The sequence below is a fragment of the Camellia sinensis genome, chromosome 14 (assembly GCF_055761805.1).
Source record: "Camellia sinensis isolate YWXY chromosome 14, ASM5576180v1, whole genome shotgun sequence".
NCBI lineage: Eukaryota > Viridiplantae > Streptophyta > Magnoliopsida > Ericales > Theaceae > Camellia > Camellia sinensis.
Genome location: NC_138974.1, coordinates 13,012,378 through 13,028,090, shown reverse-complemented (window position 1 = coordinate 13,028,090; position 15,713 = coordinate 13,012,378). Strand labels below are relative to the sequence as shown.

The 15,713-nt window shown below is 33.3% G+C and overlaps 2 protein-coding genes across 2 annotated transcripts; both read left to right on the top strand.

Moving 5' to 3' along the window:
• The first annotated feature begins 8,511 nt into the window (after positions 1-8,511).
• On the top strand, positions 8,512-12,580 carry LOC114314599 (uncharacterized). Its single transcript, XM_028261074.2, has 9 exons — positions 8,512-8,520; positions 8,729-8,806; positions 8,900-8,995; positions 9,988-9,996; positions 10,052-10,353; positions 10,437-10,903; positions 10,952-11,513; positions 11,650-11,873; positions 12,006-12,580. Exons 1-9 carry the CDS (start codon positions 8,512-8,514, stop codon positions 12,578-12,580), a joined length of 2,322 nt encoding a protein of 773 aa, XP_028116875.2.
• Positions 12,581-13,126: 546 nt separating this feature from the next.
• LOC145806804 (uncharacterized) lies at positions 13,127-14,242 on the top strand. Its single transcript, XM_082904620.1, has 2 exons — positions 13,127-13,867; positions 13,976-14,242. The coding sequence occupies exons 1-2, from the start codon at positions 13,127-13,129 to the stop codon at positions 14,240-14,242; spliced, it is 1,008 nt and encodes a 335-aa protein (XP_082760746.1).
• The last annotated feature ends 1,471 nt before the right edge of the window (positions 14,243-15,713 follow it).

Below are 15,713 nucleotides of genomic sequence, written 5' to 3'. Positions count from 1 at the left end.
TTTAGTTTTTGACTTTTTATCTAATGTTTCAAATTTAACCAATATAAATAGGAGTTAAATTAATCTTTGTTTTTTTTCTTTTTTCTTTTCTTTTCTCCTTGAATGACACTTAGGGCATGTTTGATTGGTAGTATTAGTGGTACTATTTTATTAACCTGTTAATCAAAGAAGGCATTAGTTTGAGTTTTATTTATTGCATAAAACACATGTTTATTAGTTTGTATACCATTTTGAATTTATTAGTTTGTAACATTCGATAACATTTGAATTTTGTTAGTTTGCAAAATTAATCTATTAGGACTTAAATTAATCTATTATTAGTTTTAATTTTATTAGGAGTTAAATTAATTTTACACATATGGTAAGTATGGAAATCTAAATCACATTTCGTATTTTTCAAACCCCAAACCCCCTCTTTATGTATGATTCCAATATGTATATATATATATATATATATATTTGAGAAGCCATGTCTAACAAAACCTGTGCCAATTAATTAACAAACTGAAGTGGGTTTCTGCTTTCAAGGAAACCAAATAGAGGGCGTTTTTTTTTAATAAACAAAATGAAAAATTGAATGAAGAAAATAAACTTACCTTCCTCTACCTCTTAGGGCATGTTTTTTGTGTTGAATGGGTTTATTTTTTGTTTTAGTTTTTGACTTTTTATCTAATGTTTCAAATTTAACCAATATAGATACGAGTTAAATTAATCTTTGTTTTTTTTCTTTTTTCTTTTTTCTTTTCTTTTCTCCTTGAATGACACTTAGGGCATGTTTGATTGGTAGTATTAGTGGTACTATTTTATTAACCTGTTAATAAAACAAGGCCTTAGTTTGAGTTTTATTTATTGCATAAAACACATGTTTACTAGTTTATATACCATTTTGAATTTATTAGTTTGTAATATTCGATAACATTTGAATTTATTAGTTTGCAAAATTAATCTATTAGGACTTAAATTAATCTATTATTAGTTTTAATTTTATTAATTTTATTAGGAGTTAAATTAATTTTACACATATGGTAAGTATGGAAATCTAAATCACATTTCGTATTTTTCAAACCCTAAACCCCCTCTTTATGTATGATTCCAATATGTATATATATATATATATATATTGAGAAGCCATGTCTAACAAAACCTGTGCCAATTAATTAACAAACTGAAGTGGGTTTCTGTTTTCTTGGAAACCAAATAGAGGGCATTTTTTTTTTTTTAATAAACAAAATGAAAAATTGGATGAAGAAAATAAACATACCTTCTTCTGCCTCGTAGGGCATGTTTTTTGTGTTGAATGAGTTTATTTTTTGTATTAGTTTTTGACTTTTTATTTAATGTTTCAAATTTAACCAATATAGATAGGAGTTAAATTAATCTTTGTTTTTTTTTCATTTTTCTTTTCTTTTCTCCTTGAATGACACTTCGGGCATGTTTGATTGGTAGTATTAGTGGTACTATTTTATTAACCTGTTATTCAAACAAGGCCTTAGTTTGAGTTTTATTTATTGCATAAAACACATGTTTATTAGTTTGTATAGCATTTTGATAACATTCGAATTTATTAGTTTGTAACATTCGATAATATTTGAATTTTATTAGTTTGTAAAATTAATCTATTACGACTTAAATTAATCTATTATTAGTTTGAATTTTATTTATTTTATTAGGAGTTAAATTAATTTTACAGATGTGGTAAGTATGGAAATCTAAACCACATTTCGTATTTTTCTATTTCAACGAAAAGGCCCTTATAGAATTCATGAGTTAATTTTTTAAATTCATACTGTGGTATCATACTGTTTGATTTCTTAAATTCATACTTTGGTTTGAATTTGTGGTATTATATACTGTTCAAGCTTTAATAAATCCGAAATTTTTGTGTCAAATAGTTTTTGGGGATTAATCAATAAATCGGACAGTTTTTGGCCAATAAAGGGTTGTTTTTGGCCAATAATGGCCTCCATATGTGTTTGTGTTTCTAAGGATTTGGAAAATATTCTATCCTATTTGGTAATAAACCTAGGGAATCTTTTATTTTATTTTATTTATTAGCTCAGGAAATCGTATAGTATCACTAATTTTTTTTTTTTTTTTTTAAAAACAGTTTGGTTTGTATACACTGTATTGGTTTCATGTATTAGATGTGTTCCAATTCTTACCTTTTCTATAAGATGTGTTCCAAGTCTTAGATAGCATTAGTTGGATCTCAAGTTCTAAAATTAATTAGCTTCGTTACAGGAATTCACCCAATTTTGATTTGAGTCTGATTGTGTTTGGAAATGCCATTAAGACTTATGGTAAATATAACATATCTTTTGGGATTGGCTTTATTTATTGTTGTTCATGGTTAAGACGCTTTCCTATGCTAAACATAAGATATGTTTGGGGATTTATATGGTTTCAATGTCTAAAGCTGTGTATCATAACTTTTCTTAAATTGAGGAAGCAAAAAATAAATTAAGGTTATGGAAGAAAAAAAAAAATTAAGTAAACCAATTTGTAACGCCCTCAAAATAACAACATTAAACCCATCAGATAAGACATGCATTTACTTATAATCTAACCACATTCTTTTATTCATTAGAGTTCCGTTACGTAAGTATTACATGTTAATATCAAAACAAAATGCCCTACGGGCTTACAGCTTTCCAAGTTAACACTTGGTTACAACAAAAGAGTACTAACTCGTTTACACATTAAGCCCTAGGCTTGTTATAACGATCCCAGGTTTACCCTTGTTGTATAGTGATCCGGACATGTGTCCGTGGATGTTGGTAGTTGTTTATTATCTTGTTTACATCCTTTCTTACTTTGTATTTGAGTTATAGGATGTGTTGAGCGGGTTTGTTACAGGTTGGTTGAGTTTAGAAACCAAAACTAGTTGCCCAGATTTTTGGCCTGTACGCTCGAGCGGAGGTGTTGGCGCTCGAGCGTAGATTACGTCCATCCAGTATCTTGTTGTGCAGTGTTGTGAGCTCGAGCGTAGGGTTGGGAGCTCGAGCGGAGTCCTGGTTCTGCAAAAGTGCTGGGCGAGTGCATTCTGCGCTCGAGCGGGAGGTTGGCCGCTCGAGCGGAAGTCTGTGAGTGGCCGCTCGAGCGAGGTGTTTTACGCTCGAGCGGAAGACTGGGTTTAAATCCCGAAATTTGTGACTTTTCAAATCACTTTTTCACTTTCTCTTCTCTCTCTTACTTTTCCAAAATCACCATTGTTGAGCCTCTCACTCTAGACTCTACCTTCTCTCTAGGTTTTGATCTAGTAGGAGTGATTTACTCACCTTTGGCCTTTACAAAAAAGTTGTTGATCGTCGAGGGCTTCATTTTAATCTGAAAATCTCGGGTTTTGGAGCACGTCGGGTTTTGTCGTCTTCTCCTTTGGGACTCCGAAATTGAGGTAGGGATAACCTACTCCTCTCTATGGGTTTTGTCTTTAAATTTTGGTATTTTGAGATGTTGGGCTTGGTTTGGTAATTTTGTGAAAGTTTGGGGCTTTTGTGTAATTTTACAAAAGTTGGGGTTTTATTCATAATAAACCTAGATGCATGTTTGGCATAAAAAAAATGGAATGATTGTTGAATCATTGATGAAAATGGGACCTAAGGGTTGAAATGGTAATTATGGAAAATGGCCTAATTACATTGTTTAATTAATTGGGATAATTAATTGGTGAGAAATGAGGAAATGAAATGTTGATTGAATATCCATTTGTGCATTTATTTTCTGTTTTAGAAATAACTGCTTTGGGCTATCGGTGGAGGATAGTCGGGATTGTTGTAGACAATGCATGATGATTAGGTAAACGGAAACTAATCAATGGAATGTGTCATGGAACTTGACGGTTGATAGTATACATTAATTGTGTGTATTGTGTGATTGTATATAGAACCAATGTGTTTATATACGTTATGTGTAGAGGAGGAGATAGGGGATGTACTCCGCGGTTTAGGGGAAGATAGGGGATGTACCTCTAAACCGGATAGGTATTGGGAGGAGATAGGGGATGAACTCCGTAGACAGAGCTCATATGCTTGTCTAGAGAAGTGAAGATAGAGCTCATATGCTTATCTTTGTGTAGTGTGGATACAGCTTGTATGCTTATCTGTGGATATTGTTGATATACATATCTGTTGTAGAGTGTGGATACAGCTTGTATGCTTATCTGTGGATATTGTTGATATACATATCTGTTAAGAATGTGGGTATAGCTTTTATGCTTATCTGAATGTGAGATATAGTTTTTATACATATCTGTGGAAATGATGATAGAGCTAGCATGCTTATCCGTTGAAAAAGGGAAAATGAAAAGTAATTGGGACTTGTAAGTCGTTGACATAAATATGTAATTTATGTGATTGTATCAGTGTTGACCAACTATCAATTGCTAATGTTTTAGTCATTGTCCATGGTTGGTTTAGTGTATTTCTACTGGGCTGTGGCTCACCCTATATGGGAATATCATTTTCAGGTACAGGAAGCATGCCACCTCCAAGGACATAGCGTGGAAGGCTAGAAGCGGACATAGTGTAGTGGTTTTACTTTTGATGTATTACATGTAACTTCAAGCCAAGGGCTTAATGTGTAAACGAGTTAGTACTCTTTTGTTGAAACCAAGTGTTAACTTGGAAAGCTGTAAGCCCATAGGGCATTTTGTTTTGATGTTAACATGTAATACTTATGTAATGAAACTCAATGAAATAAAGGAATGTGGTTAGTTTATATGTAAATGCTTGTCTTATTTTGAGGGCGTTACACTTGAAGTTACATGTAATACATCAAAAGTTAAGCGACAAAAGTATGTCCGCCTCTAGCCTCCCAGCTATGTCCTTGGAGGTGGCATGCTTCCTGCACCTGAAAATGATATTCCCATATAGGGTGAGCCACAGCCCAGTAGAAATACACTAAACCAACCATGAACAATGACTAAAATATTGGCAATTGATAGATGGTCAACACTGATACAACCACATAAATCACATATTTATGTCATACAACTTATGAGTCTAAGTTACCTTTCATTTTCCCTTTTTCAACAGATAAGCATGCTAGCTCTATCATCATTTCCACAGATATGTATAAAAACTATATCTCACATTCAGATAAGCATAAAAGCTATATCCACATTCTCAACAGATATGTATAACAACAATATCCCACATTCACAGATAAGCATATAAGCTCTATCTTCACTTCTCTAGACAAGCATATGAGCTATGTCTACGGAGTTCATCCCCTATCTTCTCCCAACACTATCCGGTTTAGAGGTACATCCCCTATCTTCCCCTAAACCGCGGAGTACATCCCCTATCTCCTCCTCTACACATAACGTATATAAACACATTGGTTCTATATACAATCACCCAATACATACAATTAATGTATTCTATCAACCGTCAAGTTCCATGACACATTTCATTGATTAGTTTCAGTTTGCCTAATCATCATGCATTGTCTACAACAATCACGACTATCCTCCACCGATAGCCCAAAGCAGTTATTTCTAAACAGAAAATAAATGCACAATGGATATTCAATCAACATTTCATTTCTTCATTCTTCTTAATTAATTATCCCAATTAATTAAACAATGTAATTAGGTCAATTCCCATAATTAACATTTCAACCCTTAGGTCCCATTTTCATCAATGATTCAACAATCATTCCATTTTTCCATGCCAAACATGCATCTAGGTTTATTATGAATAAAACCCCAACTTTTGTAAAATTACACAAAAGCCCCAAACTTTCACAAAATTACCAAACCAAGCCCAACATCTCAAAATACCAAAAATTAAAGACAAAACCCATAGAGAGGAGTAGGATATCCCTACCTCGAAGTTTAAGCCACAAAGGAGATGAAGACTCGAAAATCAACTTGCTCCAAATCCAAACTTTTTCAGATTAAATCGAAGCTCTCAACGCCCTCTATCTTTTTAACAAAGGCCCTAGGCTAGATTCACACCCTAGGGAGATCAAATCTTAGAGAGAGTGCAAGTTTAGAGAGAGAGAGTCTCGGATTTAGGTTTTGCTCAAAGAAAGGAACTGAAAAAGTGATGTTTAAGACGCTACTGTCCGCTGATATAAAACACGCTCGCTCGAGCGAAGACTTGGTCGCTCGAGCGACCAGACACAGAAAACTCTCGCTCGAGCCAAGAAGTTCTCGATCGAGCGAAGGAAAACCCAGACCGCTCGAGCGAAGAAAGCTCGCTCGAGCCAAGAAAGGCAACTCTCAGGTCCAGAACCAGACGCAACACAACTCTCGCTCGAGCGACAAACTCCTCGCTCGAGCGAAGGACCAAAAATCTGGGCAGCAACACTAGGCTCCCAAATACAACCAACCTGTAACAAATCTGCCCAACACATCTTATAACTCAATATACAAAGTAAAGAGGATGCAAACTAGATAATAAACAACTACCAACATCCACGGACACATGTCCGGATCACTGTACAACAAGGGTAAACCCGGGATCGCTATAAATTTATTTTTTATCTTTTCCGCTTCTTTTTTGTTTTTTCTCACAAAAATGAAACAATCTTGGAAAATCAATTCTTATATCTTTTAAGGTTATTTTCTTATGTACATTGAAATATTTCTTTATCATATCTATTTTTTGTGAAAAAAAAGTTAGCTTAGTTATATCTTGAGACATTTTAGTGGTTGACCACCTGGTGGATGAATTATTTTTTATGAAATTATTTGTTGGCTTTTTGACTTTAGCGATTGACTTTAATGGTTCATTTTGTCCACTTTAGGTGTAGAAGTATATATTTTCACCCTTTGCTAATACATATATGTCTACTCATTTGCACCCTTTGCTAAGAAAAATGATAACATTCATTAATATTTTCTTTTGCTGTTGTTTGGAGTCAAATTGTGTTACCAATCCCTGAAAATGTCCTCACACAGACAGATTTATTTTTTATTTATTTAATGTTTGGAGTGAAATTATTATTTTAAAACTATGTAGATGTGCAAAGCTTTTGTTATTTGTTAATTTTAATAAATAGATTCTTGGAAGCAAAGTACTAAGTGATTGATGTGTTTTATTGATAGTTTCCGTTGGAAACACAACTCATTTTGATAAATTGTTTAATTTTAGTAAAATTTGGTGGCGGAAAATGATTGGTAGGTTATTAGTTTGGCATCTGCATATCTATGTGATTTTTTATTAATTTCTTGAATGAGCTCAATACAATTCAGTAGAGCTTAAGCCATCGATATGTTTGATTCCTAACAATAATGTAGGAGCCATTGCTTCGTTCGGTTTGACTTAGTGAATTAAAATATGCTATGTATTTAATATTTATTTAGTTAAGCTCACTTTTGTATTACAGGTTTTGACAATACTAAGCCACATCAACCTCTAAAATTTTCAACCATTTGTTATATTTATATAGATTTACAGTCTAAGTGTGTTGAGATATAGTAGGATTTAATTTTATGATAATGTGTTTCAAATATAATGTGTTCAATATGTTTCGAATAATGGGTCTCAAATATAATGATAATGTGTTTCAAATATAATTTTAAGTTCCGAGTTATCCTTTACTGTCTATAACTTGTTGTTGAGTGGATGGAGCTCTCAACTTTGCTAAATAACTTGCTGTTGAGTGGATGGAGCTCTCAAATATGCCGGTTTTTTGACTTTTTTTGGTCCTTACTTTGCTGGTTTTTGGATTTTCTAGGTGTTTGATTATTGAAAAAAATAGAGGATAATTTCATGGCTTCTGAAATTGTGAGATTGGGGTGGCTGAGTTTGACTTTATTAAATTACAAAGGATAATTTCATAGCTTCTGAAATTGTGAGATTGAGTTTGTCCACTTCAGGTGCAACAATATATATTTGTTGACTTTACTACTACACATGTTTCTACTCATTTGCACCCTTTGCCAAGTTGGGATGATGTGGCATCTTGGACAATTTTAATATTTATTAATTTGTAAGAAAAATAGTAAGATTCATTGTGTTACCAACACCTGAAAATGTTTGGAGTTAAATTATTATTTTCAAACTGTGGATTTATTGCAAATCTTTTGTTATTTGTTAATTTCAATAAATACATTCTTGGAAACACAACTCATTTTGGTGGCGGAAAATGATTGTTGGGTTATTAGTTTGTCATATGTGTGATTTTTTTTTCCATTATGATTTTTTATTAATTCCTTGAATGAGATATTTTATCATATGAATTAACTGTGGATTTCAAAATGATTGATGATTTTTTATTAGTTTGTCATATGAATTAACTTTATAAATTTTACAGTTCTATTTAAACTTCTTTTAGTTCAATTAAATTCAACAAAGCTTAAGCCTTTAAGTATCTATTGATTGCTTCGTTTGGTTTCACTTGGTGAATTGAAATAGCTTTTGTATTTACATAAGTTATGTATTCCAAAATCTTTATAGGTTAACTATTGTATTATGTATTACTGGATTAATATGTATTTACTGAAGTCAACTTTTGTATTACAGGTTTTGGCAATACTAAGCTGGAACAACCTCTAACATTATGGATAATGTAAGTTGTCTTTTTTTAAAAAACTGGTACATAGATTTAAAAAAAAACTTTTGTACTATAGGTTCTGATTATAAAAAAAAAAAATCCTCATTTTTTACAGCTAGATGGAGACTTACAACAAACTGTAATATTCGTTCCCTTTACTCATCGTCTTATAAAATTTCATTTTGTGTACATATCAGCTACTTATTTGTTTTTGTATGTATAGGTTCAGTTTCTTCAACAAAGAAATGTCAGTGTAGTGATTCGTGATGAGCATGATTTCAATGTCGTTCGTATTTCTAATGTCAGCCCAAAAATCACTTTCTTATCATTTTTTTTATTTTATTTTTATTTCTTATACTTTGGTTATTTCTTAGACTTTGGTTATTTTTTAAAGGCAATGGAAAAGGAAAATGCAAAGGCAATGTCGAAAGGAAAAGAAAATGTGTCTTATGCTTCCAAGGATAAGGGAAAGGAAAATGCATGTCCAGCGGTATAGTTCTTGATGGTTTTTGTAAAGTGTTTTTCTTTTTTTAAATTGTTAGTTTTCGTATGTTTGTATTTTAAGCCATAATTGTATATCGAATTGTTTATTTTAAGCAATAAACAATTGTTTATTTTAAGCAATAAACAATTGTTTATTCTAAGCCATAATTGTAGAGTGTTTTTGAAAATGCATGTCCAATTATTTATTTTAAACCATAATTGCATTTTTATCTTTTAAACTGTGCACTTTTTTAAGTGTCTCCTGTATATATGTGTAAATTTGCACCACTTTTCAATGTAAGTGGGCAAAAATTTTGAGATAAAGAGATAAAGAGAGGAGGGAGAAAATGGGTAACAATTTTTTTTTTTTCCAGCTATGTATATGGGGATACTTTATGAAGTTCATAAGTTGGCTAAACATTTGTTTGTTTGTATAACAAAACCACACAATTTAATATATAGATTATAAATGACAAAGGTGACTGATTGCAAGGGCAAGCGAAAGGAAAATGCATGTTTAGCAGTATGGTTGTTATTGACTTTTGTAGAGTTTTTTTAGTTTTTATTTTTATATCTTCATATATTGTATTTTATTTAGCCGTAATTGTATTTTATTTTTGAAACTATGCACATTTTTTAGTGTCTCCTGTATATTCTTAGGAAGAAAGAAATATATAGGGAATACTTTATAAAGGAATATATAGTAAGAAAGGAATATATAGTGTCTCCTGTAAGTGCATGGGCCCTACAAAGAAAATGGGGATACTTTATGAAGCTCATCTGCTGATTGAACATTTGTTCATCACTGTTACAAAACCACACAATCTGCTGGTCGAACGTTTATTATTCTCATAAGTTGGTTGAACATTTGTTCATTAGTGTAACAAAACCACACAATTTATTATTATTATTATTATTATTATTATTATAAAACTATGGGTAGTCATGTGCAAGAGTATAATACATTTTCTCTAAATTCTTGGTATTTTCTTTGGACAGTGGAAAATGGTACTTGATAATATTTGCATTTTAAGCATCCAATGATTTAATATTCATATTTTAGGGACCCAATGGTTATGTTATATCAAGAGCTGTATTAGCTCAACGTGCACGGCGAGAACGTGAAAGAAATGAAAATGCATGCTCTGCATATCAATCGGGACAACGCTTGCGACAAGAACGAGAGAGATTAGGAGCATATGTTAAAGACTTTCCTTCATTAACACCGAGTCGTCGCAGTCATGCTTGCCTAGAACAGGGTACAAAGACACTTGCGGATACTTTGTTGGCACAAAAACGAACAATGGTTACACATGCATTCACATGTTCGTTCTCTATGGAAAGTACATCCTTAGCTCGGAATTGGTAAAACATGTTTAATTCTTTAAATAATACTCTTACTTTTACATGTGTATAAATTTTAATTTATACACAACAAATATTTGTAGGTCTAATTCTACAGTCACATTTTTTCAAGAGGATCTATGTACAGATGATGAATTAGAAGATATGACTATAAGTACTGCGATTAATACTGAATCACACATGAATTCATGTCATCATTCTCTCAGCAAGATGGATGTGTTATGTCCTTACTGTTCAGCCTTACATTGGATGGACGAAAAATTAGCACAATCATCTCGAAAGCGTCGCCTATTTGGAACTTGCTGTTCAAAAGGAAAGACTAGGCTACCTCTGCTTATGACACCCTCTCCACCGCTTCAAGCATTATATGATGGGGATGATGATCAAGTAAGATCGTTTCGACGTTATACTCGAGTATACAATACAGCCAATGCTTTTACAAGTCTTGGTGCTACATTGGATCCAAGAGTACTAAGGGGAAGCGACCCTAAACCATTTATTATCCATGGGGAATTGCGACATCGAACAGGATCACTTCTACCACAGCCAGGTTAGGATGCGACTTATGCTCAGTTGTACATTTATGATCCTGATTCAGCTTTAGAAGTTCGAAATCGTAGAAATTCTCACTTACGAAGGGATGTTCTCAAAACTATTCAAGATAGTTTGTTGCAAGTTAATGCATTTGTAGACAAATTTCGCCAGGCTCATGCAATTTTGAATCAATTAGCCTTTACTGGACAAAATCTACCTGCTCATCTTCACTACAGTTCAGCAACAGACCAACGACGGTATAACCTACCAACTGCTGATGAGATTGTAATTGTAATACCAGGTGATGGAACCGAGGTTACTGGAATGAGAGATGCTGTTTTACATCTACAGGGAAATAATAAACTGATGCAAATTAATGAATGCCACCCAGCATATTTGCCATTGCATTATGTTCTATTATTCCTATATGGTGAGCTCGGATGGGAACCTGAGTTAAAATTGTGGGACGTTAAACATGATCGGCCTTCAACTGATCGATTTACTCAAATGGATTTTTATAGTTATCGTTTGTTTGAGCGACCTACAGAGTATTCAACAATTTTGAAAGGTGGAAAACTATTCCAAGAGTTTTTGGTAGATGCTTGGGCTGCAACTGAGCAAAATCGGTTGACGCACTACAAGCTTAATAAAAAAAAAAATCCGGGCTGAACTTTACAAAGATTTAAACGATATTGATCCAGATGACTTGCGACCTAATCAAATTGGTCAAAGGTTTATTTTGCCATCTTTATTTACTGGTAGTCCTAGACATATGTTTGAAATCTTTCAAGATTCAATGGCTATCACGCGATACAACCAGCGCCCAGATATTTTTCTCACTATGACTGCAAATCCCAATTGGCCAGAAATTACTTCAGCATTATTACCACACCAAAAAGCTATTGATCGTCCAGATTTGATTGCCCGTGTTTTTGAGCTAAAAAGAAAGTGTTTGATGAAGAAGATAGAGACAAACAAAGTGTTCGGTAATAAAGTTGCACATGTTTTTAATATTGAATTCCAAAAACGAGGCCTACCACATATGCATGCGCTTCTCTTTCTTAAAGGTCCAGACAAAATTTGAGCATGTGCTAAAGTAGACAAATTAGTTTGTGCAGAATTTTCAGATCCAAAAGATGATCCTACACTTTTTGAAACTGTCAAGTGTTGCATGGTACATGGACCATGTGGTGCTCAAAATCCCCAAGCACCATGTATGGAAAATGGTAGATGTACTAAGAAATACCGTCAAGCCTTTGAAGAATCAACAACTATGCACCAAGATGGATATCCAATCTATCGTCGTCGCAATAGTGGTAAAGTATATGCTGTGAGAGGACAAGAAGTTGATAACAGGGATATGGTACCATACAATGCATATCTTTTTAAACGGTTCAACTGTCATATAAATGTAGAAGTTTGTGCTGGAGTGAGATGTGTTAAGTATATACATAAGTATATTTACAAGGGTTATGATCCCACAACAATGGTTTTGGGATTGATTAATGAGATCCAACAATATCTTGATGCGAGGTATATTGGACCACCAGAAGCTGCTTGGCGAATATTCAATCATCATTTGCATGCAGAGATGCCAACAGTTGTTCGCTTGGTACTTCATCTACCTGGAATACATCGTGTTCTTTTCAATCCTAATTACTCATTGGAAATGATTCTTTCTAGAGCTGCATAACAAAAATCGACTCTTACTGGCTTTTTTGATTATTGTGCTTCCAATGAAAATGAATGCCAATTCACTTACCAAGAATTTCTGCAACATTTTGTTTGGCTCAAGTCAGAACATAGATGGAAACCAAGAGAACATGGATATGCAATTGGTAGAATGTACTTTGCTAGCCCTAACTGTGGTGAAAGATTTTATCTGCGTTTGTTGTTAACTGTTGTCAAAGGGCCAAGATCGTTTCAATGTTTACGTACAATTAACAATGTTTTGCATGAGACATTTAAATCAGTATGTGTTGCAAGAGGACTCTTAGAAGATGATAAAGAATGGATACAGTGCCTGAAAGAGGCTGCAGTTATGAAAATCGGATATCAATTGAGGAGATTGTTTTGCATTATTCTGACCCAATGTTTTCCACTACAACCACATGCGTTATAGAATCAATTTTCAATGCATATCTGTGATGATCTTGCACATAAGCTTCGCACATTGTTTGCCATTTCTAACCCAACTGAGGCTCAAATTGAAGATTATGGTTTGTATCTTTTGAATCAAATGCTTCAAGAATCAGGAAAGAGTTTAATTGACTTCCCGCCCATGCCACAACCTACAGCAAATTGGAGTGCAACAGTTGGTAACCGATTGATATTCGAACATCAACAACTACATAATGAGGCACAACAGACAGATGTGCAAATTACTATTGATCGCCTCAATAATGGACAACGAACTGCTTATAACACAATCACTTCTTCAGTCTTTGAAAGTAAAGGGACTATTTTCTTTTTGAATGGCGGTGCCGGAACGGGGAAAACATTTTTGTACAATACAATTGCATTAAAATGTCGCAGCCTTGGCCATATTGTTGTTACCGTGGCTTCATCTAGAATTGCATCATTACTATTAGTAGGAGGTCGCACTGCACATTCAATATTTTCCATTCCATTGGATGTCTTGAAAAATTCAGTTTGTGGATTTAGCAAGCAATCATTACAGGCTGAATTGTTTAGAGAAACAAAACTCATAATTTGGGATGAAGTTCCTATGCAACATAGATATTGTGTTGAGGCGGTTGATCGCACACTTCGAGATATTTGTGATTGTGAAAAGCCATTTGGGGATATCACTGTTGTTCTTGGTGGAGACTTTCGACAAATCTTACCAGTTATAACCAAAGGAGTTCGTGAGCAAATTGTGAATGCATCATTGAGACACTCTTTTTTGTGGAAGGATCTACATGTTTTATCTTTAGATTTGAATATGCGCTTGAATCATGCAAACCTTGGAAATGCTATTGTTGCAAAATTCTTGACAGAGATAATACTCATTCGAACTTTGATTATACCATTTGAGGATACTTTGATTACACCATTTTTTTAAAATTTATTTTATTTTATTTATTAGGTTGGAACCAATCCACAAGAAACCATTAAAATTCCATCAACAATACACAAATGCCAGGATCTAAAGGAATTACTCTCAGCAGTTTATCCACAATTGGATGTGGCAGATACATCAACCCCATCATTCTTAACGGAACGTACAATTCTTTCTGCACGAAATGATGATGTCAGTGCTATCAATATTGTTGCGTTGAATATTTTTCCAGGGAATACATATACGTATCTTGCTGCAGATAAGATGGTTGAAGATGATGAAATTGATCATTAATGGTATCAAGGTGCGACACTCGCATAATTGAAGCTTGAATCTTAACTGGAGAGAAGTTTGGCAATTTGGCATTTATACCAAGGATATCATTGACTCCGTCTTCTGCAGAAATGCCTTTACGAATGACAAGACGTCAATTTCCAGTTCGATTGGCATACGCTTTGACCATTAACAAATCTCAAGGACAATCTGTGAAATTTGTTGGGGTTGATTTGCGTACACTTGTTTTTAGTCATAGGCAACTATACGTGGCATTATCCAGATGCATATCTTTCGATCGTGTAAGTATCCTCCTCCCTAATGATGAGCCAGATTCCACTACAAATATTGTTTACCCTGAAGTTTTGTTATGAAGACCTTTCGGAAATTGATGAGGCGTTCATAAGAATTGTGGGAAAGAACAAATTTGAAGACATTATCAAACACATATTTTTGTAAAGTATATACATTTTGTAAAGCAGACGATAGCTATGACCCACTTTTTGTAAAGCTTTCCACCTATGTGGACTTTGTTGCATTTCAAATATTTTTGTGAAGCCTTTTATTCCCCTATATTTTTGCATTTCCAGTATAACTAAGTTTGATTTAAGAGTGCTGACTTGATCTTTTACAATTGATTTATTACTTTGGACATGTAAGTTGTCACTACTTTGGACATGTCAGTTGTCACTACTTTGTATACACTTTTTTTTCCCCCTTTTTGTATAAAATTATGTTCTCTTTTATTTTCATAGGATGATGGAGATTTGCACCAAACTGTTATATGGGCTCTCTTTACTTATCTTCTTTGAGAAAATTACAAATCAATGAGTTTTTAAATATTTTGTGAAGTTATCACCTATTTATAATTTTTCTTATTTAATTTACTCTTCTTACTATACATTTTCTTTCAAGTATTGATACTAGCAATACTTGATGGCTATTAGATGACTTTAAAATCTTTTTAATTTGACTATTTTGTAAAGCAACAATTTGTATTCTATAGTTGATGTAATTGATGGTTTTCACATTAATTTGACAAACCAGATGAGTTACAGGAATTATTTTTTTTACCATTTATTGTTGGGATGCTATGCCATGGAGTTGATTTCTTCTTCATGATATGATGCATTTAGTTTTTCAATGCTTTCCGTATCTTGATTGGGAAATTATTTCAAAATATTTGATTTCCGTATCTTAATTTGTAAACAATTTCTAAAGACTACTATTTGCGAGGTTATGGTATTTATATTCTGTGTATTATATTATTTCAATAAGATATTTGTGATTCGGGGTACTATGACACTCATCAATGTATTAGGTATTAGCCACAAACTAATGGGAGAAGTGCTGACTTGAACTTTTATCAGGTGCTACAGACTCTACAAATTTTAATATGATATGTACAAATTACAACTACATTTTAATCTCAATATTATTTACACCGTGCCTTTAGGCACGGGCATACACTAGTATATTATAAGCATAAATT

Excerpts from the sequence above, each read along its gene's own strand:
- LOC114314599 (XM_028261074.2), top strand. Across the intron at positions 8,807-8,899 it reads ATGTCGTTCGTATTTCTAAT|GCAATGGAAAAGGAAAATGC; the intron begins GTCAGCCCAAAA and ends TATTTTTTAAAG. Across the intron at positions 11,874-12,005 it reads AGAGACAAACAAAGTGTTCG|AATTTTCAGATCCAAAAGAT; the intron begins GTAATAAAGTTG and ends TAGTTTGTGCAG.
- LOC145806804 (XM_082904620.1), top strand. The coding sequence starts at position 13,127 with ATGCTTCAAGAATCAGGAAAGAGTTTAATTGACTTCCCGCCCATGCCA. Across the intron at positions 13,868-13,975 it reads CAAACCTTGGAAATGCTATT|GTTGGAACCAATCCACAAGA; the intron begins GTTGCAAAATTC and ends TTTATTTATTAG.